We start from the raw sequence: 27,099 nt of genomic DNA on the forward strand, positions 1-27,099 counted from the left end.
TACCACACGACCATAAGATATCGGAGCAGAGTTGGGCTATTCGGCCCATTGAGTCTTCACCCTCTCCCAAGAATGGATAAGGAGGGAAGGGGTGGGTTCCACAACGGAACTCAGTTTGGTCCAACACAAAGACTAGTGCGATGGGAGCTTACTGCTGGCGTCCTACCATTGACAGCTCATGACTTCTCCACAAGCAAATTGTTTTGGTGGGTTTCCACTTGCGTTCCACGCCCCTGACTGCTTCTCCACGTAAGACACATGGTGGCAGAAGGAGGTGGGGCCTATGAAAGGTTCCCTCCGCTTGAACTCCACCTCACTGACTGAGTCTTTCTCCAAATGTGTCGTAACCACGGTAATCATAGGCGCCCAAATGTATTTACTTTGAAGGAAAAATTAGCTGTCCAAGGGCTCACCAAGAATTCCAAGCTTCGCGGAAAACATCAGTGAAGTTCCGACAGGGATCGCCACAACGTAGAAAACAACCAGATTAGCAACCGCTCCAATTTTCTGCTTCCCAGTTCCTCTGATAATCCCACTGGCTACTCCCTGTAAAGGAAGCATACATAAGATCTAGGCGACTTAAAACTGATGAAGCTTTGGAGGAATATCGGGAAAGTAGGACAAATCTCAAACGCGCAACAAAGAGGGCTAAAAGGGGTCATGAAATATCTTTGGCTAACAGGGTTAAGGAAAATCCCAAAGCCTTTTATTCGTATATAAGGAGCAAGAGGGTAACTAGAGAAAGGATTGGCCCACTCAAAGACAAAAGAGGGAATTTATGCGTGGAGTCAGAGGAAATGGGTGAGATTCTTAACGAGTACTTTGCATCGGTATTCACCAAGGAAATGAAATGAAAATGAACTGAAATGAAAATCGCTTATTGTCACGAGTAGGCTTCAATGAAGTTACTGTGAAAAGCCCCTAGTCGCCACATTCCGGCGCCTGTCCGGGGAGGCTGGTACGGGAATCGAACCGTGCTGCTGGCCTGCTTGGTCTGCTTTAAAAGCCAGCGATTTAGCTTGGTGAGCTAAACCAGCCCCAGAAGGTTTGAGAGGGACATGACGGATGTTGAGGTTAGGGATGGATGTTTAAATACTCTAGGTCAAGTCGGCATAAGGAAAGGGGATGTTTTGGGTATTCTAAAAGGTATTAAGGTGGACAAGTCGCCAGGTCCGGATGGGATCTATCCCAGGTTACTGAGGGAAGCGAGGGACGAAATAGCTGGGGCCTTAACAGACATCTTTGCAGCATCCTTGAGCACGGGTGAGGTCCCGGGGGACTGGAGAATTGCTAATGTTGTCCCTTTGTTTAAGAAGGGTAGCAGGGATAATCCAGGGAATTATAGACCTGTGAGCTTGACGTCAGTGGTAGGCAAACTGTTGGAGAAGATACTGAGGGATAGGATCTATTCACATTTGGAAGAAAATAGACTTATCAGTGATAGGCAGCATGGTTTTGTGCAGGGAAGGTCATGTCTTACAAACCTAATACAATTCTTTGAGGAAGTGACAAAGTGAATTGATGAAGGAAGGGCTGTAGATGTCATATACATGGACTTTAGTAAGGCGTTTGATAAGGTTTCCCATGGCAGGTTGAATGAAAAAGTGAAGTCGCATGGGGATCATGGTATACTAGCTAGATGGATAAAGAACTGGCTGGGCAACAGGAGGCAGAGAGTAGTGGTGGAAGGGAGTGTCTCAAAATGGAGACGGGTGACTAGTGGTGTTCCACAGGGATCCGTGCTCGGACCACTGTTGTTTGTGATATACATAAATGATCTGGACGAAAGTATAGGTGGTCTGATTAGCAACTTTGCAGATGATACTAAGATTGGTGGAGTTGCAGATAGTGAGGGGGACTGTCAGAGTACAGCAAAATATGGATAGATTGGAGAGTTGGGCAGAGAAATGGCAGATGGAGTTCAATCCAGGCAAATGCGAGGTGATGCATTTTGGAAGATCCAATTCAAGAGCAGACTATACGGTCAATGGAAGAGTCCTGGGGAAAATTGATGGACAGAGATCAGGGAGTTCAGGTCCATTGTACCCTGAAGGTGGCAACGCAGGTCGATAGAGTGGTCAAGAAGGCATACAGCATGCTTCCCTTCATTGGACGGGTATTGAGTACAAGAGTCGGCAGGTCATGTTACAATTGTATAGGACTTTGGTTAGGCCACATTTGGAATACTGCATGCAGTTCTGGTCGGCACATTACCAGAAGGATGTGGATGCTTTGGAGAGGGTGCAGAGGAGGTTCACCAGGATGTTGCCTGGTATGGAGGGTGCTAGCTATGAAGAAAGGTTGAGTAGATTAGGATTGTTTTCGTTGGAAAGATGGAGGTTGAGGGGGGACCTGATTGAGGTCTACAAAATTATGAGAGGTATGGAAGGGTGGATAGGAACAAGCTTTTTCCAAGAGTGGGGGTGTCAATTACGAAGGGCCACGATTTCAAAGTGAGAGGGGAAAAGTTTAAGGGAGATGTGCGTGGAAAGTTTTTTACGCAGAGGGTGGTGGGTGCCTGGAACGCTTTGCCAGCGGAGGTGATGGAGGCGGGCACGATAGCGTAATTTAAGATGTATCTAGACAGATATATGAACGGGCGGGGAACAGAGGGAAGTAGATCCTTGGAAAATAGGCGACAGGTTTAGATAAAGGATCTGGATCAGCGCAGGATGGGAGGGCCGAAGGGCCTGTTCCTGTGCTGTAATTTTCTTTGTTCTTTCAGTGGAGAAGTACAAAATTAGAGCTGGTTTTAGGGGTGAAATATTGTCATTCGAGCGAACAAAGGGAAAATGGTTCTACGGGGTTGAAAGGAATAAAAGTTATTCAAAACGACATAAGAAACAGGAGCAGGAATTGGGGCGGCGCGGTGGCACAGTGGTTAGCACTGCTGCCTCACAATGCCTTAGTGTCCATGGATGTGTAGCTTAGGTTAAGGGGTTATTGGATAGGGTGGGGAAGTGAGCTTGGGTGGTGCTCTTTCAGAGGCTTGGTGCAGGCTCGATGGGCCGAATGGCCTCCTTCTGCACTGTAGGGATCTATGATACTGCTCCTTGAGCCTGCTCCACCATTGAATAAAACCATGCCTGATCAACTCCACAATTAATTTTTTATGTATCAATAGGTCATCACTCATTATTCTAAACTCCAAAGAGCAGAGCCAGCTCGACACAAAATAAATGAGTGGGCGGATATTTTAATGCTATTTAAATTCAGTAAAATATATTTAAATGAGTTCCCCGTCCTTTGTGGGCGTGAACCTTGTGATGTCGCTGGCGAGGGGTGGGGGAAATTAGGAAATGCGACTCTCCCTGGATTTTGCGCCACTGTTATAGATCCTGTGCGGGCTCAAAATCGCCTTCATGTAGATCAGGGGTGGGCAAACTATGGCCCGCGGGCCGCATGCGGCCCGACAAAGGTTTTTATGCGGCCCGCCAATGAGGTGCCCGGAATCATAACCGGCATTTTTGAAAAGCCGCCGGGGAAAAGCCGCTGAAGTAAATGAGCTTATTCAATAAGCGCATTTACTTCAGCGGCTTTTCCCCGGCGGCTTTTCAAAAATGCCGGTTATGATTCCGGGCACCTCATTGGCGGGCCGCATAAAAACGCGCGTAGTGGGGTGGATGAGTGGGGCTGTCTCATTGGTCGGTTTAGTTGGGTGTGCGACCAATAGGAGTCCAGGTTACAAACAATAAGCCTTATTATTGTTTGTAACCTGGACTCCTATTGGTCGCACACCCAACTAAACCGACCAATAAGGCAGCCCCACTCATCCACCCCACTACGCGCGTTTTTATCGTTGACTCGGCCAGGTTGTGCTTCTGTCAGTGTTAAGGATCAGCACAAGCAACTTGACACCTGATTTCAACAAACTGGTAAATGACTGCAGTCAGATGCATCATTCTCATTGACATTGTTCTGTTACTAACTGAGTTACTTTGTTTTTCAAATAAATGTACTTTTTTTTCTTTAAAGACCTTTTATTTTGGCTATTTAAAATATTAATTATTTTACTTAATATACAATGCGGCCCTTTAAAATTGTGAATTTCTGAATGTGGCCCTTGCACGGAAAAGTTTGCCCACCCCTGGTGTAGATATATAAACAATGGCTCTACCAACCCCTTTCTGATGTTCATTGCATATTCATTGTAAGTGGGTGTCAACTGGGGATTCACTTGAGCCCCTACAAAATAGAGATGCAATTAAAACTATGGTTCTTGGGTTCAGAGATCCATGCTTGTGATGTGAATCTCTGCAAATAAATTCTTATAAATGACTTTCATCGCCTGACTTTCTGAAATAGATGTAATAAATGGCAGAGTTGTTAGCACTGCTGCCTCACAGCTCCAGGTGTTAAGTAGTGGGTTAAGAGACATTGCAATTAGTTGTCTCATTTATGTTAAATGTCCAATGATTGACACTGATATGTAAAGGGGCTTCAGGTGGCCTCTGGGGCTGGTGATGTGTAGAGTTTTGTGCAGAGTCAGTTGGAAGAAATAAAAGTGTGTTGGTGAAAAAGGAGCAGAACTTTTGCCTCTTCATACCACAGCATCTAATACGTCTAACACCAGGGACCCGGGTTCAATGCGGGCCTCGGATGACTGTGTGGAGTTTGCACGTTCTCCCCGTGTCTGCGTGGGTTTCCTCCGGGTGCTCCGGTTTCCTCCCACAGTCCAAAGATGTGCAGATTAGGTGGATTGGCCATGCTAAATTGCCCCTTAGTGTCCAAAATGTTAGGTGAGGTTACGGGGATGGGGCTGGGGGCCTAGATCGGCTGCTCTTCCAAAGGGTCAGTACAGACTCAATGGGCCGAATGGCCTCCTTCTGCACTGTAGGGGTTCTATGGATTGTCGCAATCAGAGCAGGGTACACACAGCAGAAGCTTACAGAGTAAATGGTGAAAACTTTAAAAACTGAGAAATGGCAGGAACGGAACAGGTGGGGTTGTTTTGTGAGGTGGGACCCCCAGTATAAAGATAACCAGGTGCGAGTACAGTTTGGAGAAAGGATAGTGCAATCCTGTCCCAGTTCTGTCTGGCGGCGATGCACCACGCCAAGCTCCGTAGGGAATCTAAGTTCAAAGCAGAGTTCTCTGGTTCGCACACACACATCTCACGTCACTCACCGAGCCTATGGCGTCGCACAGGTGGACAGGCGCCAAGATTGGTATCGTTTTGGAAACCAGTTTGATGATTTGCCTGTTTGCGAGAGAGGAAGTGTTGCATGTCAGGTGTTTACAATGACCACCCTGGACCATCAGAAAGTCTGTTCAACATTCACGCTCTGTTCCCTGACTTCCCAAAGAGCTGTAGAGCTGTGACCTTCTCGGAACCGTTCCCATCAGCTGATGGAATAAGGACTCGGGGGGGGGGGGGGGGGGGGGGGGGGGCATAGATTCATGGTTTTGGTCAAGAGGTGTGAGGAAGGACATTTTTTTTATACAGTCGGTGGTAATGACCTGGAGCTCGCTGCCTACGAGGGGTGTGAAAGTGGAGACAATGAACGATCTCAAAAGATTTCCAGGACTTGATATTTTGTTTTGATCTCAGCAGGAATTTAGATGGACACTTGCTGGAAACAGACTTGCACGGAAGCAAACTCGCAGTGTTACGGGGATAGAGCGGGACAATGAGTCTAACTGAATGAACTCGATGGGCTAAATGGTCTCATTCTGTGCTGTAGTGACCCCATGGCTCCCCAATCTTCACCCCTGGTCTACTTCGACTTATCTCATCGAATTGATAGCTCAGTTGGTTGGACAGCTAGTTTGTGATGCAGAGCAAGGCCAACAGCACGGGTTCAATTCCCGTACTGGCTCAGGTTATTCCTGAATGCCCTTGACCTTCCCCATCGCCTGTGGTGTGGTGATCCTTGTTAACAGGGCAACACGGGTAGTGGATAGCACTGTGGCTTCACAGCGCCAGGGTCCCAGATTAGATTCCCGGCAGGGTCACTGTCTGTGTGGAGTCTACACGTTCTCCCCGTGTCTGCGTGGGTTCCCTCCGGGTGCTCCGGTTTCTTCCCACAGTCCAAAGACGTGCAGGTTAGGTGGATTGGCCAAGCTAAATTGCCCTTAGTGACCAAAATGGTTAGGAGGGGTTATTGGGTTACGGGGATAGGGTGGAAGTGGGGGCTTAAGTTGGTCGATGAAGACTCGATGGGCCGAATGGCCTCCTTCTGCACTATGTCTCTGCTTCAGTATTAGAGGCAAAGGCTTCAATCACTAACCCAGTGTACAGTTGAAAACGTTCTCCCTAAACCCCTCGGACTTGTTGGGCGGTATTCTCCCCTACCCGGCGGGGCGGGGGGTCCCGGCGTAGCGGAGTAGCGCCAACCACTCCAGCGTCGGGCCTCCCCAAAGGTGCGGAATTCTCCGCACCTTTAGGGGCTAGGCCCGCGCCGGAGTGGCTCCCGCTCCGCCGACTGGCGCCAACGGCCTTTGGCGCCACGCCGATTCCCGGGTGGCGGAGAATTCCGGCCACGGCGGGGGCGAGGTTTACGAAGGCCCCGGGCGATTCTCCGACCCTGCGGGGGGGTCGGAGAATTCCGCCCGTTATCTCTCTCCCTCACCTTCGAAAGTCTCTCCAAGGCCCACCTCTGCGGCTGTGCCATCAGACATCCCTTCGGACAGTTCCCGACCTGCCCACTTGGTGTCGCACTCCATTCGTGTGCACCCTGGCTTGTCTCATGCAACTGTATAAGGTGTTAGTGAGGCCACACCTGGAGTATTGTGTTCAGTTTTGGTCTCCTTACCTGAGAAAGGACTTACTGGCACGGGAGGGTGTGCAGAGGAGATTCACGAGGTTAATCCCAGAGCTGGAGGGGTTGGATTACGAGGAGAGGTTGAGTAGACTGGGATTGTACTCGTGGAATTTAGAAGGATGCGGGGGGATCTTCTAGAAACATATACAATTATGAAGGGAATAGATAGAATAGATGCGGGCAGGTTGTTTCCACTGGCGGGTGAAAGCAGAACTAGGGGGGCATAGCCTTAAAATAAGGGGAAGTAGATTTAGGACTGAGTTTAGGAGGAACTTCTTCACCCAAAGGGTTGTGAATCTATGGAATTCCTTGCCCAGTGAAGCAGTTGAGGCTCCTTCATTAAATGTTTTTAAGATAAAGTTAGATCGTTTTTTGAAGAATAAAGGGATTAAGGGTTATGGTGTTCGGGCCGGAAAGTGGAGCTGAGTCCACAAAAGATCAGCCATGATCTCATTGAATGGCGGAGCAGGCCCGAGGGGCCAGATGGCCTACTCCTGCTCCTAGTTCTTATGTTCTCATGAGGTGAGACCCCGCCGTCACACACGGAAGCTGCTGCTTTCATCGTTGAGGAGGAGGTTGCAGAGACGGGTTGCAACAAGGCGGTGGAAAAATCTGTCAGTGAGGACAGGGATTTTCAAATAAATGCGCTGGAGGGGGTTAAGGAAATGGGGAACAGGGTTTGAGATGGGATACAGTCGGCAATGTTCTGTGTAGGATGTGTGGCGCCCTGAACTGGACGCAGTACTCCAGTTGAGGCCTAGTCGTCGTTTTGTGCACGTTTAACATCCTGCTTGCCCCATACACTATTAATAAAGCCCAAGATGCTGTGTCAGACGGCACCGCAGGGCCCCAGTGCCGTCCGCGGAGAGGGGAAGAGGGGGAGATCTTGGCTCATATCTCGGGCCTCCAGAGGCAGGATTTCAACCCCCTTCAAAAACCCCGACCCTACATCCTCCCTCCCTCTCTTCATCGTTTCCACTCACACCGAGGAAGGGGTACTCACTGGTCACTGGTGAAGATTCTTGCAACGACGTCCTTAAGACCCAGAAGCAACGCCATCAGGCACAACGCCACACAACCTGTTAAAAGAGATCACTTTAAGCATGCCGGAGTGAGACACAGTACACAGCACCACACACAACCATAAATTATCGTGGTTTCAAAAGCACAAGGTGCGTTGCGAGACTGACACAGTATAGATCACCCACTGTTACAGAGGGAGTGCACACTACTTAAAGAGCCACCCCCAGTCCTAAACTGTCCACCAGACGCAAAGAATGGTAAGGCCGTGGAATGCCCTACCTGCAACAGTAGTGAACTCGCCAACGTTGAGGGCATTTAAAAGTTTATTGGATAAGCATATGGATGATAATGGCATAGTGTAGGTTAGATGGCCTTTAGTTTTTGACTTCCCATGTCGGTGCAACATCGTGGGCCGAAGGGCCTGTACTGCGCTGTATCGTTCTATGTTCTATGTTGCGACTGCCCCACTCCTGCCCCCTGGTGGTGCTGCCTCTCAGACCAGAAACACAGGGGCCTGGAGTATAAAAGTAAAGGAATCTTTGTTCCAACCGTACAGGCCATTGGTCACACCACAACCAATGAGTATTGTGTCACTTACTTGAACAGGGATATACTTGCATTGGAAGCAGATAAGAGGACATTGACTCGGCTGATTCCTGGCGTGTGGAGCTGGTCCTCGGAGGAAACGTTGAGCAGGTTGGACCTGACTGGAGTTTGGAAGAATGAGAGATGCTCTTCTGGAAACATGTAGAATATAGGGGGAGCTTGATAGGGTTGATGATGGGAGGATGTTTCCTCTCATACAGGAACCTAGCAATGGAGGGGGGGTGCACAACTTAAAAATAAAGGGGTTTGCCATTTAAGACTGAGGTGAGTAGGAATCTCTTCTCTCGAGAGGGCCCATGAGTGTTTAGAATTCCCTCCCCCAGCAAGCAGAGGGGGCCGGCTCACTAAATACATTCAAAGCTGAGTCGGTCAGAGTTCTAATTGACAAGGGGACCAATGGGAGACGGGCAGGAATCATAGAATCATCATAGAATATACAGTGCAGAGTGTTGTGTTACGTACTCTGGGATAACACAGGCTGCCACTCAATGCAGCTTTGACCAAAAGATACTCCAGACTTTGAAGTAAGTTCAATGTGATTTATTGAACCATCAGCACAGCTCTCCATGAGTTCGACTCTCCTGCTAATCTTGCTATAGTAACTCAGTCTAACTAACCAGTCTGCTCTAAGCCACGCGGTGGGTGTGATGCTTCTGATCTGCCCCTGTCCTACTCTCTAAGTGTCGCCTGTGGAAAGAGACAGAGCATGTGTGCCCTGTCCTTATATATGGGTTGTGTAGTGCCCTCTTGTGGTAGTGTCACCTCTGGGTGTCTTGACTGCCCGTTGGTCGTGTCCTATTCTATCTGTTCATTAGCTGTATGTCTGCATGTCATGACGTCTCTGGTGCTCCCTCTAGTGTTTACTTAGTCGTAGTGTATATACATTAACCCCTTGTGTATTTACAGTGATTTATATCATCACACAGAGGAAGGCCATTCGGCCCATCGGGTCTGCACTGGCCCTTGGAAAGAGCACCCCACTCAGGCCCACACCTCCACCCTATCCCCGTAACCCTGTAACCCTACACCGCCTTTTTGGACACTAAGGGCAATTTATCATGGCCAATGCACCTAACCTGCACATCTTTGGTCTGTGGGAGGAAACCGGAGCACCCGGAGGACACCCACGCACACACGGGGAGAACGTGCAGACTCCGCACAGACAGTCACCCTAGGCCGGAATCGAACCCGGGACCCTGGAACTGTGAGGCAGCAGTGCTAACCACTGTGCCACCAAAAGTGGAGTTGACGCCACAGATCCGATCAGCCACGGTCGTGTTGAATGGCGGAGCGGGCTGGAGGGGCCGAGTGGCCTCCTCCTGCTCCTAATTCATGTAAACCCATAAGAGGAGGGACCGGAAACGGGGTTCGGAATAACTTTATAAAGGGAAGGGAAGAACGATTTGAGACACGTTTAGCAGAAATGAGTAGAGATTGAAAAAATAGACATAGGAAAAAGAAAGAGGGGCTCCTCGCAAGAAAGGGAGGGAGAGAGAATGGGAGGAGATGGAGGGGAGAAACCCAAGAGAGAGACAAGGCCGCACAGAAGTGACACAGAAAGAGAAAGACAGTTGATTTTTCAGGCCCAGCCAGGAATGCCAGGTGGGGTCGGAAGATGCTAGCGTTGGCCAGCGTGTTGGTTTCCCAGCGTGGTTCCTGCAGTTTAGTGGAGAGAGAAACTGGGCCTCCACCCAGCACGCAGTCATTAATCTCACTAAGAGCCTCGTTGACTCTAATTACCCTGCAGGCAAAGAGGAGGGTGCCTGTGGTAGTGCTGGTCTCTGGCTGCGTGCAGGATTAGCCCCAGGCAACCCTGGAGATGGGTCCCGACCCACCAGGCTGCAAGATCCATTTATTGATTAAAGTGCTTTGAAAAAAAGTCCAGAACGAGAGAGAGAGTGTCCATTTTGAAGCACACGCTCTGCTACTCAACTTCCTTCACCGCCCGCTGCTCCTTTCAAACAGAAATGGCTCTGATTGGCCATTCAGCTTCAAGAGCCCACCCACCACCCTTAATTGGACAGGGAACCATAGCAGTTATAATGTCACCTCTGGGAATATTTCCCCAAACACTCCAAAACCCAACCCACAGGAAAAACCAACCCATCGTGACAGAGATCAAGGAAGACACAAACACAGACACGTTCACACTTGGACACACTCATTCAGACAGACACATTCAGATAGACTCACACACATGCAGACACAAACACACGTTCAGACAGACACATTCAGATAGACTCACACACATGCAGACACAAACACACGTTCAGACAGACACATTCAGATAGACTCACACACATGCAGACACAAACACACGTTCAGACAGACACATTCAGATAGACTCACACACATGCAGACACAAACACACGTTCAGACAGACACATTCAGATAGACTCACACACATGCAGACACAAACACACGTTCAGACAGACACATTCAGATAGACTCACACACATGCAGACACAAACACACGTTCAGACAGACACACACACACATTCAGACACAGTCACACACATTCAGACACAGTCACACACATTCAGATACAGTCACACACATTCAGATAGACATACACACGTTCAGACACATACACACATTCAGACACAGTCACACACATTCAGATACAGTCACACACATTCAGACACACACACACATTCAGACACACACACACATTCAGACACACTCACACATTCAGACAGGCTCACACACATTCAGACACACACACACGTTCAGACACACACACACGTTCAGACACACACACACGTTCAGACACACACACACGTTCAGACACACACACACGTTCAGACACACACACACACGTTCAGACACACACACACGTTCAGACACACACATTCAGACACACTCACACACATTCAGACACACTCACACATATTCAGACACTCGCACACACGTTCAGACACACACATTCAGACACACTCACACATATTCAGACACACACACACGTTCAGACACACACACACGTTCAGACACACACATTCAGACACACTCACACACATTCAGACACACTCACACATATTCAGACACTCGCACACACGTTCAGACACACACATTCAGACACACTCACACATATTCAGACACACACACACGTTCAGACACACACACACGTTCAGACACACACACACGTTCAGACACACACACACACGTTCAGACACACACATTCAGACACACTCACACATATTCAGACACTCACACACACGTTCAGACACACACACACGTTCAGACACACACACACGTTCAGACACACACACACGTTCATACACACACATTCAGACACACTCACACATATTCAGACACACTCACACATATTCAGACACTCACACACACGTTCAGACACACACACACGTTCAGACACACACACACACACGTTCAGACACACACACACACACGTTCAGACACACACACACGTTCAGACACACACACACACACACACGTTCAGACACACACACACACGTTCAGACACACACATTCAGACACACTCACACATATTCAGACACTCGCACACATTCAGACAGACACACACGTTCAGACACACACACATATAGACAAATAGGTACACCCACAGATAATAATAATCTTTATTGTCACAAGTAGGCTTACATTAACACTGCAATGAAATTACTATGAAAAGATACAGTAAGAAGTCTTACAACACCAGGTTAAAGTCCAACAGGTTTGTTTCAAACACGAGCTTTCGGAGCACGGCTCCTTCTTCACCTGAAGAAGGAGCCGTGCTCCGAAAGCTCGTGTTTGAAACAAACCTGTTGGACTTTAACCTGGTGTTGTAAGACTTCTTACTGTGCTCACCCCAGTCCAACGCCGGCATCTCCACATTATGAAAAGATACACACACGTGCAGATATAAACACGCAAGATATAGATACACACACATGCACAGATATGTACACAGACACACATACATGTGGATACAGATACACACACACATACAAATATATACACACACACACACAGATACACACACACATACACAGATATACACACACATACACACACACAGATACATACACACAGATATAAGCACACATGCACAGAAATGCACACACACACATAGATATACACACACACAGATGCACACACACAAACAGCTAAACACACACACAGATAAACACACACACAGATACACAGACACACACACATATCCGCTGTGTGTGACACAGATCTGGCACACATGCCTCTATATTCACTGACCAGCAGAAACTATGGCAGTCATTGCCGAGATCTTGGCCTGTCGTGGATCCCCTCCACCGAGGGCCATTCCCACCCGGATTCCAGCAGCCATTCCGATCCCAACATGAGTCTGGAAATGGGATAAAGTCACTTTTGTTCAAAAAAATATGCTGGTATATGTGTTGTTCCTTGTGTCTTAATCAAGCTCGTAGTCTTAAAGCTGAAGTAGATGCTTTATTGTGAGTTTGTTCCCTCTTCAGTGCTTAACTTAAAGTTACATCTGTGCTGCTAGCCTGTCTTGCTACCAGCTCCCGTTCCTGTGAAGTGTGTGTTGACTTCCTGTTTGTGTGTATTCATATCTCTCCTGTGCTCCCTCTAGTGCTTGCTCAGTTGTATTGCATCTACACAGATATACAATCGCCACAGTACAGTCCGCAGGCTGGACAGTGTGTGCAGTGGTGTTCCCATGCGGCCAATGCCTTTGTCCTGCTAGGCGGCATGTAGCGAGTTGTGTGGCTGGGATGCGAGTGTGGGGGGGGTTGGGTGTTAATCGAGTCCCATGGGGTTGGTGCGTGGGTCAGAGAGCATAGTGAACCTGCAGGGTAAAACTTACCATATATAAAACTGTCAACACTTGGAAAATAATAGACTGCGCCCCAAGCTCGACTTGACTGATTAGACCTGGAAGAGAAAGAGGAAAATCAGGTTTGCCATTAAAATGTACAACACAGCGCAGCCTGTGGGCAAGGTCACATCGAACGCAGGCCGAAACAGGCACTGTCAATTCTTTAACCAAAGAGAAAATGCTGGAAAATCTCAGCAGCTTTGACAAAGAGTCATTGGACTCGAAACGTTAGCTCTTTTCTCCCCCTACCGATGCTGCCAGACCTGCTGAGGTTTTCCAGCACTTTCTCTTTCGTTTCAGATTCCCGCATCCGCAGTAATTTGCTTTTATCCATGGTCAATTCTTTTCCATTCCGACTACCCTGCCTGGATTCAGCCTCCAATTACTTACCCGCCAGGAAGGATCCCATTTCATAGGCCCATAATTCGATGCAAAACATGAGCATGCTGGGGATAGCCAGCCGTAAGAATGGTCCCCATTCCTGCAGACAGTCCATCGTCCATCCTGGGCCAAGACAACCAAAAAGCTCCATTAGGGCAGCAGTAGAAAAGTCGACAAATTCCCACTGTTCCCTCCAGACGCAACCGCCCCCTCGCACGCTGGACCGGCCCCTCCCACCTTCCAGCTCGCACCAATACCTCCTTTACCGGCTTCCTATCTCGTCCCCCAACTCCCTTTCACCCGGTGCTCGTTGGCTGACACATTGGCTCCCGGCGACCCCTTGCGGCAAGTTCCCTGGTGGGTTGGGGGGGGGGGGGGGGGGGGGGGGGGAGGTGGCGCGAGGTGGGGGGGGCGTTGCTGGGGCATTGTGGGGGGAGTGACAAAATACGTAAAACACCATAGTTGGCGGCGGGAGGATCCTGCGGGGGGGGGGGGGGGGGGGGGGGGGGGGAATGGGGGGGGGGAAGAGTAATCCAACCCACAAAAGAGTCTTCAAAACATTCCCTCATCGACCTCGCCCACTCCCCCTGCAGGCATAAGAAGAAGACAGCCCAGTAGGACGTCATTTGGCCCATCGAGTCGGTGCCCTCTCTTTCAAAGAGCAAATTCATTTCGTCCCACTCCACCACCCCCCTCCTCCCCCCCCCCCCCCCCCCCCCCCCCCTCTTTTTCTGCATCTCCGCAATTTTTTCTCTCTACAATTATTTATCCAGTTTCCTTCTGAAGACAATCAATTAGTCTGTTTCCAGCCCCCCCTGCCTGGCAGTGCCTTCCAAATTTTAACCATTTATCACAATATGCGGTTTTCCCCCCTCCCATGTCGCCCCTGGGTTCTTTGGCTAATCACCTCCAATTGGTTTCCTCTGTCATCAACCCCTTGGCCATCGCGAACAGTTTCTCTTTATTTACTCAATCAAAATCCTTCACCCTTTGTGGTGATATGATCTGCATACTCGTCTGCCATTGGGCCAGAACGTCGGCTTACCATTGGCCCTGGTCGGTCATGTGCCTCTCGACCGATTGGCCGAGAGGCTGAGTTAACCACGCCTCTATTAACGAGGTATAAATGGTCAGACGCCTGACGATCGTCCCTTTCCATTGTAGACGATCGCAGAGCTGTGTTCTAGTCAATTAAAGCCAGACTTTGGTAAATCACTCGCCTCGCATACAATCAATGGTACATCACCCTTTTGAAACGGCTCGATCGAATCCCCCCCTTAGCCTCCACCGCTCAAAGGAGAAACCATTGCTTTCCAGAAAAAGCTGGCATTACCTCCCCATGTTTGAAGGTGCAGTTTCCTCCATCTAATGTAAGCGAAGAGGATGATGTTCTGGCTGTACTGTGAAATCACGTTGGCCCAGGCGGAGCCTCTGAAACAAAAAGAACAAATGCGTTAATCATCGAGTATAGAATCAGGGATGTGTTGCTGCAATTGTACAGGGCCTTGGTGAGGTCACACCTGGAGTATTGTGTGCAGTTTTGGTCTCCTTCTCTGAGGAAGGATGTTCTTGCTCTCGAGAGAGTGCAGCGAAGATTCACCAGACTGAATCCAGGGATGGCGGGACTGTCATATGAGGAGAGATTGACGAGGTTAGGATTGTTCTCGCTGGAGTTCAGAAGATTGAGGGGGGATCTCATAGAGACTTATAAAATTCTTACAGAACTAGACAGGGTAGATGCAGGGAAGATGTTCCCAGTGATGGGTGTGTCCAGAACCAGGGGTCACAGCCTGAGGATTCAGGGTAAACCATTTTGGACAGAGATGAGGAGACATTTCATCACCCAAAGAGTGGTGAGTTTGTGGAATTCCTTACCACAGGAAGTAGTTGATGCTAAAACATTGAATATATTCAAGAGGCGGCTAGAATTAGCCTTGGGGAGAATGGGATCAAAGGTTATAGGGAGAAAGCAGGATTAGGCTGTTGAGTTGGGTGATCAGCCATGATCGTGATGAATGGTGGAGCAGGCTCGAAAGGCCTCCTCCTGCTTCTATCCTCTATGTATCTATGTATTACCAAATCACATCATGGCATTAGCAAGGCTTCTAGCCAGTAAAGACCTAATGAGATATCCAAGATGCTGCTCACTTGCAATTGGTGAGTCAGGGTGGGGCACCATGAGGCAGACATGTTGGACAACCAATGGTGAGTCAATAGGGGCGGGGCACCATGAGGCGGACATGTGAGCGACCAATCGTGAGTGTGGGGCAGGTGGGGCACTGAGAAGTGGACATGTAGCGTGATCAATGGCTGGAAGTCATGGAATTAAACCTTCAGAACACATCTCATCAGCGTTGGCAAGTTGAAGCTTTGAGTCAAATTCATGGCGTGAATTGGAAAATTGGGTCCAAAATCAGAAAGAATTTGATGAGGGTCATCGGTCTGCAATGTGAGCTTTCTGGGTGCGATTTAACCTTCCCGTCGGGCCTGATTTTCCAGGGTGCTCAGGTGGCACTGCCAGGTTGTCTGGGGCACTAGCAGAGTGCCAGGCTGGCAGTGCCAAGGTGCCCAGGTGCCAGGTTGCCCGTGCCATGGGTTGGGCCTTGCCCATAAGAGGTGGGTGAGTGGGGACTCCGGGACCCGGAAGAGATAAGTTGGGCGCAAAGGGTGGGGGTCAGGAGGTCGCGGTGAGGTCGCTGGGGGGGGGGGGGGGGGGCGGTGCTGAAAGATCGGGGCTGCCTTTAAAAATGGGAGGTGAGGTGAGCGCGGCCTCGACGGGATGTTCCCCATCAAACAAGACGGCAAAAGTGCCTTTGAATAGCGGGATCTTTCCCGGCACTGCCGGCGCTCAATGCGTCCAAAACCGGACTCGCTTTTCTCCCGGTTGAATCGACCCCAGTTTCTTTCTCCACAGACGCTGCCTGGATCTGCTGAGCCTTCCCAGCCCTGTCCAATCAAACGGGTCTTGTGATCTGGGCCATGACATCACAGGAGCAACGATCGCGAATCCCTGACTTTGCTGAACGTGTATGTAAAAGGAAGCCGATACTCACGCCACTCCCAGTTTCAGCACCATCAGAAAGATGTAGTTTACTAATGCGCTCAGGACATTGGCCACTAGTCCTGTGAAGACCTGCGGCAGAGTTATACCCTGTATGTGGGAGGCAAAACACAGAGCTGTCTGCGGGCAGTCGAATATAACCAGCACCCACCGCACAGATTTCTGCAATAATTAGACTCCCTCCCCAAAACAGTTTGAGGTCTCCGCTCTCCTGTCCCACCGACCTGTGTAACTGCTGCCACTCCCTGAGAGTGGCACCTCCATCGCCCACAGCAAGCGTGAAAGAGAGAGAGAGTAAGAGAATATAAGGAGAGTGAATAAAAGAAAGATGGGAAAGAAATTAACTCACCTCCTGACCCCCCCCCAAAGCCTGTCCACCATCTACAAGGCGCCAGTCAGGAGTGCAATGGAATACTCTCCACTTGCCTGGATGAGTGCAGCTCCAACAACACGCAAGAAACTCGACACCAGGGCGGCACAGCGTCACAGTAGTTAACACTGCGACTACGGCGCTGAGGACCCGGGTTCGAATCCCGGCCCTGGGCCACTGTCCCGTGTGGAGTTTGCACATTCTCCTCGTGTCTGCGTGGGTTTCACCCCCACAACCCAAAGATGTGCCAGGTAGGTGGATTGATCACGCTAAATTGCCTGTTAATGGGAAAAAAATAAATATTGGGTGCTCTAAATTTAAAAAAAAATAAGTTTGACACCATCCAGGACAAAGGAGTCCGATTGATTTTTCTCCCTTCCATAAACATTCAAATCCTCAACCACCGACAAACAGTGGCAGCCGTGTGCACCATCTACAAGAGGCACTGCAGTAACTCATCAAGGTTCCTTAGGCAAACCCACAACCGCTACCATCTAGAAGGGCAAGAGCAGCAGATACCTGGGAACCCCACCACCTAGAGGTTCCCCTCCAAGTCACTCACCACCCCGACTTGGAAATATATCGCTGCTCCGTCACTGTCCCTGGGTAAACATGCTGGAGCTTCCTCCCTAACAGCACTGTGGGTGTACCTACACCACATGGACTGCAGCGGGTCAAGGTGGCTCAGCACCACCTCCTCAAGAGCAATTAGGGATGGGTAATAAATCGTGGCCTAACCAGCGATGCCCACGTCCCTTCGAGGATTAGAAAAGAGGAAGGGGGGGGAAGAGAGAGGAGGCGCAGGGGTGAGAGAGAAAGACAATAGATGGGGAGTGAGTGGGAAAAGAGAGAGGAGAGAGAGAAGGGGATAGAGGGAGGGGGAGAGAGAGGAGGGAGAATTGGGAGAGGAGGAGGAACATAAGAACATAAGAACTAGGAGCAGGAGTAGGCCATCTGGCCCCTCGAGCCTGCTCTGCCATTCAACTGAGATCATGGCTGATGTTTTGTGGACTCAGCTCCACTTTCCGGCCCGAACACCATAACCCTTAATCCCTTTATTCTTCAAAAAACTATCTATCTTTACCTTAAAAACATTTAATGAAGGAGCCTCAACTGCTTCACTGGGCAAGGAATTCCATAGATTCACAACCCTTTGGGTGAAGAAGTATCTCCTAAACTCAGTCCTAAATCTACTTCCCTTATTTTAAGGCTATGTCCCCTAGTTCTGCTTTTCTAATCCTTGAAGGGACGTGAGGAAGAAAGGAATGGGTGGAGAGATGGGGTGAGGCAGACAAATCAATGAGGCGAACAGTGTGTGAAAGAGAGATTTCAGCTCCGTAATGTCACGACAATGAGTTCCCCCACTTGGTTCATCAGAGTTTAATATTTACGTTTAAAAAATGCATCAAAAGGCAGAAAAGTTAGAAATAAAAACTATTACTACGACCACAATCTGCCTGTGATTTACTAATATCTGGATTAGCAATACCTGATTCTGTAGATATCGAACCTGGAGCTGGTACAGGAAAACTGCCTGTGGGGCAATGTGAGACAGAGGGTGATTAACACACAGCAACAGTAAATACACCCCTCACAACTCTCACGGCCACCATCAGGGCCACACAGAGAGCCTGAGGGAATGGAAAGAGAACCAGAAGAGGGAGGAAGAGATGGTGGTGCGGGGCGGGGAGTGGAGAGAGAATGGGTGAGAGAGAGAGAGAGAAAGAGAGAGAAGGTGAAAAAGAGGAATAGTAGAGGGGGGGAGTGGGAGGGGAGAGCAATGGTGGATTTATGGAGTGGGGCCCTGTACCCAGCTTCACTCTGGGTGCCATCCCCAGCACCCCACTCCTGGGGGAAAGAGAGTGATGGGGAGAGTCTAAGGGGAGGGAGAGGAAGGTATGAAAGAGGGGAGAAGAGAGCAAAGAGTGAGGAAGGAGACAGAAGAGATGAGAGAAGAGAGAGGGCAAAACGTGTAGTTTCGCCCTCTCACTCCCTCCCTGTCCCTCTGTCCCCTGCTCTCTCTCCACCTCTCCCTCTTCCCTTGCTTTCTCCCTCCCCTTTACTGTTCCACGCCCGCTCGCTCTCCTGTGCTCTCTCATTTCCCCTTCTTCCTTCCTCTGTCTCTCTTCACCATCTCTCTTTACTTGCCTCACTCTCCCTTCTCTCTGTCCCACCCTCTGGTCACCACTATTAGGGTGGCACAGTGGATAGCCTCACCGCGACTCACAGCGCCAGGGTCCCAGATTCAATTCCGACCTCAGGTGACTGTCTGTGTGGACTTTCCACGTTCTCCCCGTGTCTGCATGGGTTTCCTCCGGGTGCTCCGGTTTCCTCCCACAGTCCAAAGATGTGCAGATAAGGTAGATATGCCGTGCTAAATTGCCCTCAGTGTCCAAAGATGTGTAGATTAGGTCGGGTTACAGGGATAGGGCGGCCGAATGAATCATAGAATATACAGTGCAGAAGCAGGCCATTTGGCCCATCGCATCTGCACCGGCTTTTGGAAAGAGCACTCTACTCAAGCCCACATCTCCACCCTATCCCCGAAACCCAGTAACCCCACCTAGCCTTTTTTTGGACACCTAAGGGCAACTTAGCACGGCCAATCCATCTAACCTGCACGTCTTTGGACTGTGGGAGGAAACTGGAGCACCCGGAGGAAACCCACGCACACACGGGGAGAACGTGCAGACTCCGCGCAGACAGTCACTCAAGTCGGGAATCGAACCTGTGAAGCAACAGTGCTAATCACTGTGCTACCGTGCCGAACAGTGGGCTGGGTAAAGCGCTCTTATAGAGGATCGGTGCAGACTTGATGGGCCGAATGCCCATGCGGACACTCCTAGTTCCAGCTTGACTCAGTGCCACGGGGTTATGGGCTTGAATCTCACTCTTGGCCGGCGCTCTAGTGCTGTACTGAGGGGGTGCTGCACTATCAACGGTGTTATCAAGGACACCAGAGTCCAAATCACAGTCGGCTGGACATTAAAGATCCTGCAACACAATCTGGGAAGAGCTGAAATCTCCCACATTCTCCTGGTCAAAGGACAGGGAATACATTGCCATTTATGGGATCAGGATCAGCAACCCGGGTGGTGGGGGTCAGATTCAAAGGTAATTGGAAAAAGAAGTGGTGAGGGGGAGAACGTTTACACAGCAGGAACGCGCAACCTAATTTTCAAAACGGAATTTGATAAATTATTTCAAACGGAAATGTTTGGAGGGCTCTGGGAGAGCGGGGCTTATGGGTGGCATGGTAGCACAGTGGTTAGCACTGTTGCTTCACAGCTCCAGGGTCCCAGGTTCAATTCCCGGCTCGGGTCATTTCTGCGTGGGTTTCCTCCCACAAGCCCCGCAGGATGTGCCTTTAGATGTTTGGACATTCTGAATTCTCCCTCTGTGTACCCGAACAGGCGCTGGAAGTGTGGCGACATGGGGATTTTCACAGTAACTTCATTGCAGTGTTAATGTAAGCCTACTTGTGACACTAATAAAGATTATTATTATTATTGGAGAGCTATTTCAGACAGTGTGATGGCCCGAATGGCTTCCTTCTTGGCTTTATTAGTCCCTGTAGGGCAGCACAGTAGCACAAGTGATTAGCACTGTGGCTTCACAACTCCAGGGTCCCAGGTTCGATTCCCTGCTGGGTCGCTGTCTGTGCGGAGTCTGCACGTTGTCCCCGTGTCTGCGTGGGTTTGCTCCGGGTGCTCCGGTTTCTTCCCACAGTCCAAAGACGTGCAGGTTAGGTGGATTGGCCACGCTAAATTGCCCTTGGTGACCAAAAAGGTTAGGAGGGGTTACTGGGTTATGGGGATAGGGTGGAAGTGAGGGCTTAAGTGTGCCGAAGTGGACACTGTATGTTCTATGTTCTGTAAACGTCTGCCACTTCCATCTACATAGATGGTGAAAACAATTGGTGCAACCTGGAGCCGTTTGGAACATTCCGAGGGTCAGGGCAAATTAAAAGGCCCCTTCATTCCGTCAAAGTCATTTAAACTGCGCGCCGCATCTGTGCCATCTGCTGGCCAGGATTGGCACAGCAGGGAAAATAGTTTCCCAATGCTCTTTGGCTGGAGATGGGGAAAAGACCATTCAGCCCCTCAATCCATGGATCGGAGAGGTTTGATCAAACTCACTTAAAATCCTCCTGGGGGGGAGGGGGGGGGGGGTGGATAGAGGAGAAATCAGCAACACTCACCTCACATTCTACACTGAACATCATCGTCCTGAACTCAAAACCTGCGACTGTCCCAGGGGACAGAGACCGGTTGAGGGGAGGAATTATTCAACACTTCTTGGCAATCGCCCCTACCATGGAAATTTGCTAACAACGTAATCCCTGACGAGCAGGCATCGTTAACCTTATAACGCCGGGAGCAGAGGAATTAATACTCACAGGAAGAGCCGGGATGAATATCTTCACATAAAGCTGGCAGAGCCTGGAAGGGAAGTTCACACATCAGCACTCAATCCCAAGAGCTAGGGATCATCACAACATTCCCAGGGGACCCGGAATTTGTGGAAAACACCTGTCGTTGTAATGGTGCATCCGTCACACAAACATCCCAGGAAACAGGGGCTGGTTTAGCACACTGGGCTAAATCGCTGGCTTTTAAAGCAGACCAAGCAGGCCAGCAGCACGGTTCGATTCCCGTACCAGCCTCCCCGAAACAGGCGCCGGAATGTGGCGACTAGGGGGCTTTTCACAGTAACTTCATTGAAGCCTACTCGTGACGATAAGCGATTTTCATTTTTCAAATTGCAGCACAGATGAATTCATAGAATTTGCAGTGCAGAAGGAGGCCATTCGGCCCATTGAGTCTGCACCGGCTCTTGGAAAGAGCACCCTACCCAAGGTCAACACCTCCACCTTATCCCCATAACTCAGTAACCCCACCCAACACTAAGGGCAATTTTGGACACTAAGGGCAATTTATCATGGCCAATCCACCTAACCTGCACGTCTTTGGACTGTGGGGGGAAACCGGAGCACCCGGAGGAAACCCACGCACACACGGGGAGGATGTGCAGACTCCGCACAGACAGTGACCCAGCGGGGAATCGAACCTGGGACCCTGGAGCTGTGAAGCAATTGTGCTATCCACAAGGCTACCGTGCTGCCCATTAAACCATTGATCCTCTGCTCCAGGGATTTCTTGGGACCTTGGCGTTGCAGCTGCCAATACACTTGTCAAGACTATGGAACGGTTGCCCATTATAACCACAACAACAGCCCCAACCCGCGTCAATGACAATCGTAAATTTCCTCAACTGTGCCATTTTCCATTGAGACACTAAAAGATTTGTTTCTTGGGGGTTGGTTTGCAGGATTGAAGGAGCTGGAAGCTAAGTATGGGCTGGAGCAGGGGGAAATGTTTAGATACATGCAGGTTCGAGACTTTGCCAGAAAGGAGACACAGAGCTTCCCGGTGGAGCCGGCCTCCACATTGTTGGAGGAGGTGCTGATGACAGGGGGAATGGAGAAGGGGGTAGTGTCGGCGGTTTACGGAGCTATTTTGGAAGGGGAGAAGGCACCACTGGAAGGGATCAAAGCAAAGTGTGAGGAAGAGTTGGGAGAGGGTATGGAGGAGGGGTTCTGGTGTGAGGTGCTCCGGAGAGTGAATGTCTCCACCTCGTGTACGAGGTTGGGGCTGATACAGCTGAAGGTGGTGTATAGAACACACCTCACAAGGACAAGGATGAGCCAATCTTTTGAAGGGGGTAAAAGATGTGTGTGAACATCGCAGGAGGCGGCCCGCAAATCACGTTCATATGTTTTGTTCCTGTCCAAAGCTGGAGGAGGTTTTTAGGGTAATCTCTAATGTGGTGTACGTGAAACTGGACCCGGGCCCTCGGGAGTCCATATTCAGCGTGTCAGACCAGCCGGGGTTGGAAACGGGTGTGGAGGCAGATGCTGTAGCCTTCGCCTTGTTGATCGCCCGAAGGCAGATCCTGATGGGTTGGAGAGCAGCCTCTCCACCCTGTGCCCTGGTGTGGTGGGGGGACCTGTTGGAATTCCTGACTCTTGAGAAGGTTAAGTTTGAACTGAGGGGAAGGATGGAGGGCTTCTACAATTCATGGGCGTTATTCATTATGCACTTTCAAGAACTGGATAACATCGAACATTGGGGGGGAGGGGGGATGTTCGAAGGGTTGGGGGAGGGGGACTGTATATGTTAATGGTGACTTTGGGTGATTCCTGATTCCTTTTTGTCATTTGTTTATGTTAACATGCGGGCCAATGTCTGGGGTATGGTGGGAGGATGGGATCGTTGTTATTGATCTGGGGATTGACATATTCAATTCTGATTATTGTTTATTGTTGGTGGGTGGAAACTTGGGAGAAGATGTGAAAAAGGAGGAGAATAAAAATATATATTTTTTAAAACTTCTCCCATTTTCCTTCCCACTTACACAGATTTAAAAAAAAGTGAAGCTGGATGTGGTTCAAGTCACGAGTTAAAAATAATTGACTGGAGTAAAATTAAACCTCTGTCCTTTCTGGGAAGGTTTAATCTTTAGGCCAAACCCATTGGAGTAGACCTAGCGTACGCCAGGTGTAAGCGCATGGAGAGGCAAAGGGAGACAGAGACAAAAAATTAATCCGGGTCCAATTTCTGGGCCCAAAATGGGCGGGGAAGCACCCAGGAGCCTGAGGCCTAGTCCGGAAATGGGCCCCAGGCCTCAGCTGAAGAATTGCAGTGAGCAATTATTGGGTTGTGGGGGCGAAACCCACGCAGACACGGGGTGAACATGCAAACTCCACACAGACAATGACCCAGAGCTGGGAACGAACCTGGGAGATCGGCGCCATGAGGCAGTGCTAACCACTGCGCCACCCTGATGCCCTCTCCTTGTCAAATTTAATGGGAAATTATTTGAATTGGCTGTGCGGGATTCCAGCACATCCCGAGACACCATGAATAGTCAACACAAGACTTCGACTCGTTAACTAATGACAGCTCGTCACTGTCCGTGTGGAGTTTGCACATTCTCCCCGTGTCTGCGTGTGTCTCACCCCCCACAACCCAGAAAGATGTGCAGGGTAGGTGTATCGGCCACGGTAAATTGCCCCTTAATTGGGAAAAAAAATTGGGCACTCTAAATTTTTCTTTCTTTTCAACTAATGACAGCTCTCTGATCCCCTCAAGTTGTGGCAACTGATGCATGATCAATTGCACGAAAGACTCAGATTGGTACAACTGTGGCTTTATTACAGTCAGATGCGTGGCCTCCTGCTGCAGCTGGCGAAATGGCTGATCAGGAGGACACGCATATTTATACGGCTCCTTGTGGGCGGAGATAGCCGGCAGGGGCTACCGGCGAACCTGTAGTGCAGGTCCTACCGTACATCCCCTAATACAGGTGCACACAGTGGTTCACCACAGAAGCTATGCTTTATTCTTTCGACCGAGATGCCTCGTGCGATAGGTCATGGTTAGGGATTAGGAAAGAGTGCCTGACCTGGCCACCTCAGGGTGCTGTTTGGTACCCAAGAGGATTTTCTCCGTGTTAATGAAGAGGGCCCAGCAAGGGAAGCAGAAGATGATGAGAATGAGGATGCCTCTTTGGAGAATGACTCCAATCCGCTTCAGGTTTTTGCTGCCGTAAGTCTGAAAATGAGATTCAAATCAGTTATGGTCAGTGACACAATCAGGAGAATCCATAAAAACATCGGAAATAGGAGCAGCTACGGAGGCCCATTGGGCCCTTGGAGTCGACTTCGCCATTCAGTACCCAGAGGGCAGAAACAGGAACTAGGAATACCGGTCCAAACTGGGTTTTTTTTCCTTCAGGAAAAGGCCACAGCCGGTTTCTACCTCACATTCCCCTTCATGTCTCATTCCCATAGCCCTCGGAATCCTATAGAACGTGTCAATCTCTGTCTTGAATAAATTCCCTAACTGAGTGTCCACAGCTCTCTGGGATGGGGAATGTCAACAGTTCACAACGTTGTGGGCGGCACGGTAGCACCGTGGTTAGCACAGTTGCTTCGCAGCTCCAGGGTCCCAGGTTCGATTCCCAGCTTGAGTCACTGTCTGCGGGGAGTCTGCACGTTCTCCCCGTGTCTGCATGTGTTTCCTCCCGGGTGCTCCGGTTTCCTTCCACAGTCCAAAGATGTGCAGGTTAGGTGGATTGGCCAGGCTAAATTGCCCTTAGTGTCCAAAAAGATTAGATGGGATTACTGGGTTACGGGGATAGGGTGGAGGTGTGGGTTTGGGTAGGATGCTCCTTCAAAGGGCCAGTGCAGACTCAATGGGCCGAATGGCATCCTTCTGCACTGTAAATTCTATGATTCTATGATCAAAGCAAATAAATCTTTCCTCAGCTCAACCCTGAATGGCTGCCATTTTTATTCTATGGTTGTTGACCCCTGAGGGGGAAACTCCCTCTCAGTCTCTATCCTGTCAAACCCTCTGAGAATTTAATATGTTCCAAAGACAGCACATCTCACTCTTCAGAACGTGCGACAACGCAGAATCGCCGAGCAGAAACTTATAGCCAAGTTCCGCACACATGAGTGCGGCCTCAACCGGGACCTGGGATTCATGTCGCATTACATTCACCCCCCACCATCTGGCCTGGGCTTGCAAAATCCTACCGACTGTCCTGGCTTGAGACAATTCACACCTCTTTAACCTGGGATTACCCCTATCTCTGGATCTGTAACGACTTAATCACCTGCTAATGCTCGCATTCTAAGCATTGTCTGGCATCTTTGACTTTGTCTATGTAGATGTTTCTGGAACATACCTCTTCATTCACCTGAGGAAGGAGCCGTGCTCCGAAAGCTAGTGAATCGAAACAAACCTGTTGGACTTTAACCTGGTGTTGTAAGGCTTCTTACTGTGCCCACCCCAGTCCAACGCCGGCATCTCCACATCATGTCCACCAAATAATGGCCATCGGCTATCAGCACAAACCAAACTGCGATGAGTTGAGGGCACAGCGGATTTGTGGTCTACGTGACCCTGTCAGTGCCGTTCCCTCATTCCAGCAGGTGAGCAGTGTTCGAGTTCCACAGGTCACTGAGGGACAAAATGGGGCATCCATTTCGGAGGGGACGGACTCTGCTGTTTTCCCCTTTCCCGCACTAATGGGCCCCTTTCTAAAAATTGGTGGGCCTGGACCTCAGTGGCTCTTCCCTGACAACCCAGTCCATTCCCTCCGCACGTACAACCTGTCCAGCTGGCGCCCTCCACAAAACTGCGTTCACACTCACCTGTACCCCGAGAATTATTAAAAGGAAGAGGTCAACCAGGGAAAAGGGAAAATGTCTTCTCATTTTTTTTCCCACCCTGCGTGAGGCGATTGCAGCGACCGGAGGTTTACCTGTGATATCAGGGTGTCACACGCCATGGACAGACCGGTTCCCACGGCGACGCCGGTCACACTGATCACCTTCGCCCCAGTTTGGAAAGGGAGGGGGTAAGTCGGGGTGGGGGGGGAGGAGAGAATATTGGAAGAAAAAAACAAAGCGTTAAAAACGGTCGCGGTAATCCATCTCCTCCCCGAAGATATCCATGTCAGGGCAGTGAGTAGCTGCCCAAGCCACATGATTCCATTCCAGACTGACAACAACCCCCAACTCCTGCAGGCTCCAAAATATTTTACATAGGAGAGTCTTTTGCATGGGTCTGGGTTTTTGCATAGGTTAGAAATCCAAAGTATCAAAGGCAAAAACACTTCAAATGCAGGTTCCCTCCAAAAGATCAGTCTCCAAAAGGAGTATGCCATGAACCCGGGTCCTTCCGAGGGGCAACACGTCAGTGTCAACACCATTGGAAACCACTGCTGCATGGTCCCAGACTGCTAGCATAATGGCTGTGTGGCTGAACTGTTAATCCATAGACCTGAACTTGTTAACCAGAAGACACAAGTTCAAAACCCACTGAGAAGCAGATGAGTGAACCAGATGGATTCTTGCAACAGTTCAATAGTTCCCTGGTCACCATGACTGAAACAAGCCTTCAATTCCCAATTTTTAATTCATTAATTGAACTTAGTTTCAGGAATGGAGACCATGCCATTATTGGGCTGGTGCAAACACTCGTCTGGC

The 27,099-nt window shown here is 49.7% G+C and overlaps 1 protein-coding gene across 1 annotated transcript in view; it reads right to left on the reverse strand.

The window, feature by feature from the left end:
* Positions 1–27,099, reverse strand: part of LOC119975222 (multidrug and toxin extrusion protein 1-like) — a 44,482-nt gene that overhangs the window by 10,207 nt on the left and 7,176 nt on the right. Inside the window, exons 3-14 of the mRNA XM_038814848.1 lie at positions 26,373–26,441; positions 24,504–24,652; positions 21,436–21,478; positions 18,526–18,570; positions 16,659–16,756; positions 14,939–15,036; positions 13,615–13,728; positions 13,213–13,280; positions 12,621–12,729; positions 7,768–7,843; positions 5,128–5,200; positions 414–546 (exon numbers count right to left, since the gene is read on the reverse strand). Of these exons, the coding sequence (XP_038670776.1) occupies positions 414–546; positions 5,128–5,200; positions 7,768–7,843; positions 12,621–12,729; positions 13,213–13,280; positions 13,615–13,728; positions 14,939–15,036; positions 16,659–16,756; positions 18,526–18,570; positions 21,436–21,478; positions 24,504–24,652; positions 26,373–26,441 (1,075 nt within the window). The remainder of the gene's footprint in view (positions 1–413; positions 547–5,127; positions 5,201–7,767; positions 7,844–12,620; positions 12,730–13,212; positions 13,281–13,614; positions 13,729–14,938; positions 15,037–16,658; positions 16,757–18,525; positions 18,571–21,435; positions 21,479–24,503; positions 24,653–26,372; positions 26,442–27,099) is intronic.

Source organism: Scyliorhinus canicula, chromosome 12 (assembly GCF_902713615.1).
Source record: "Scyliorhinus canicula chromosome 12, sScyCan1.1, whole genome shotgun sequence".
NCBI lineage: Eukaryota > Metazoa > Chordata > Chondrichthyes > Carcharhiniformes > Scyliorhinidae > Scyliorhinus > Scyliorhinus canicula.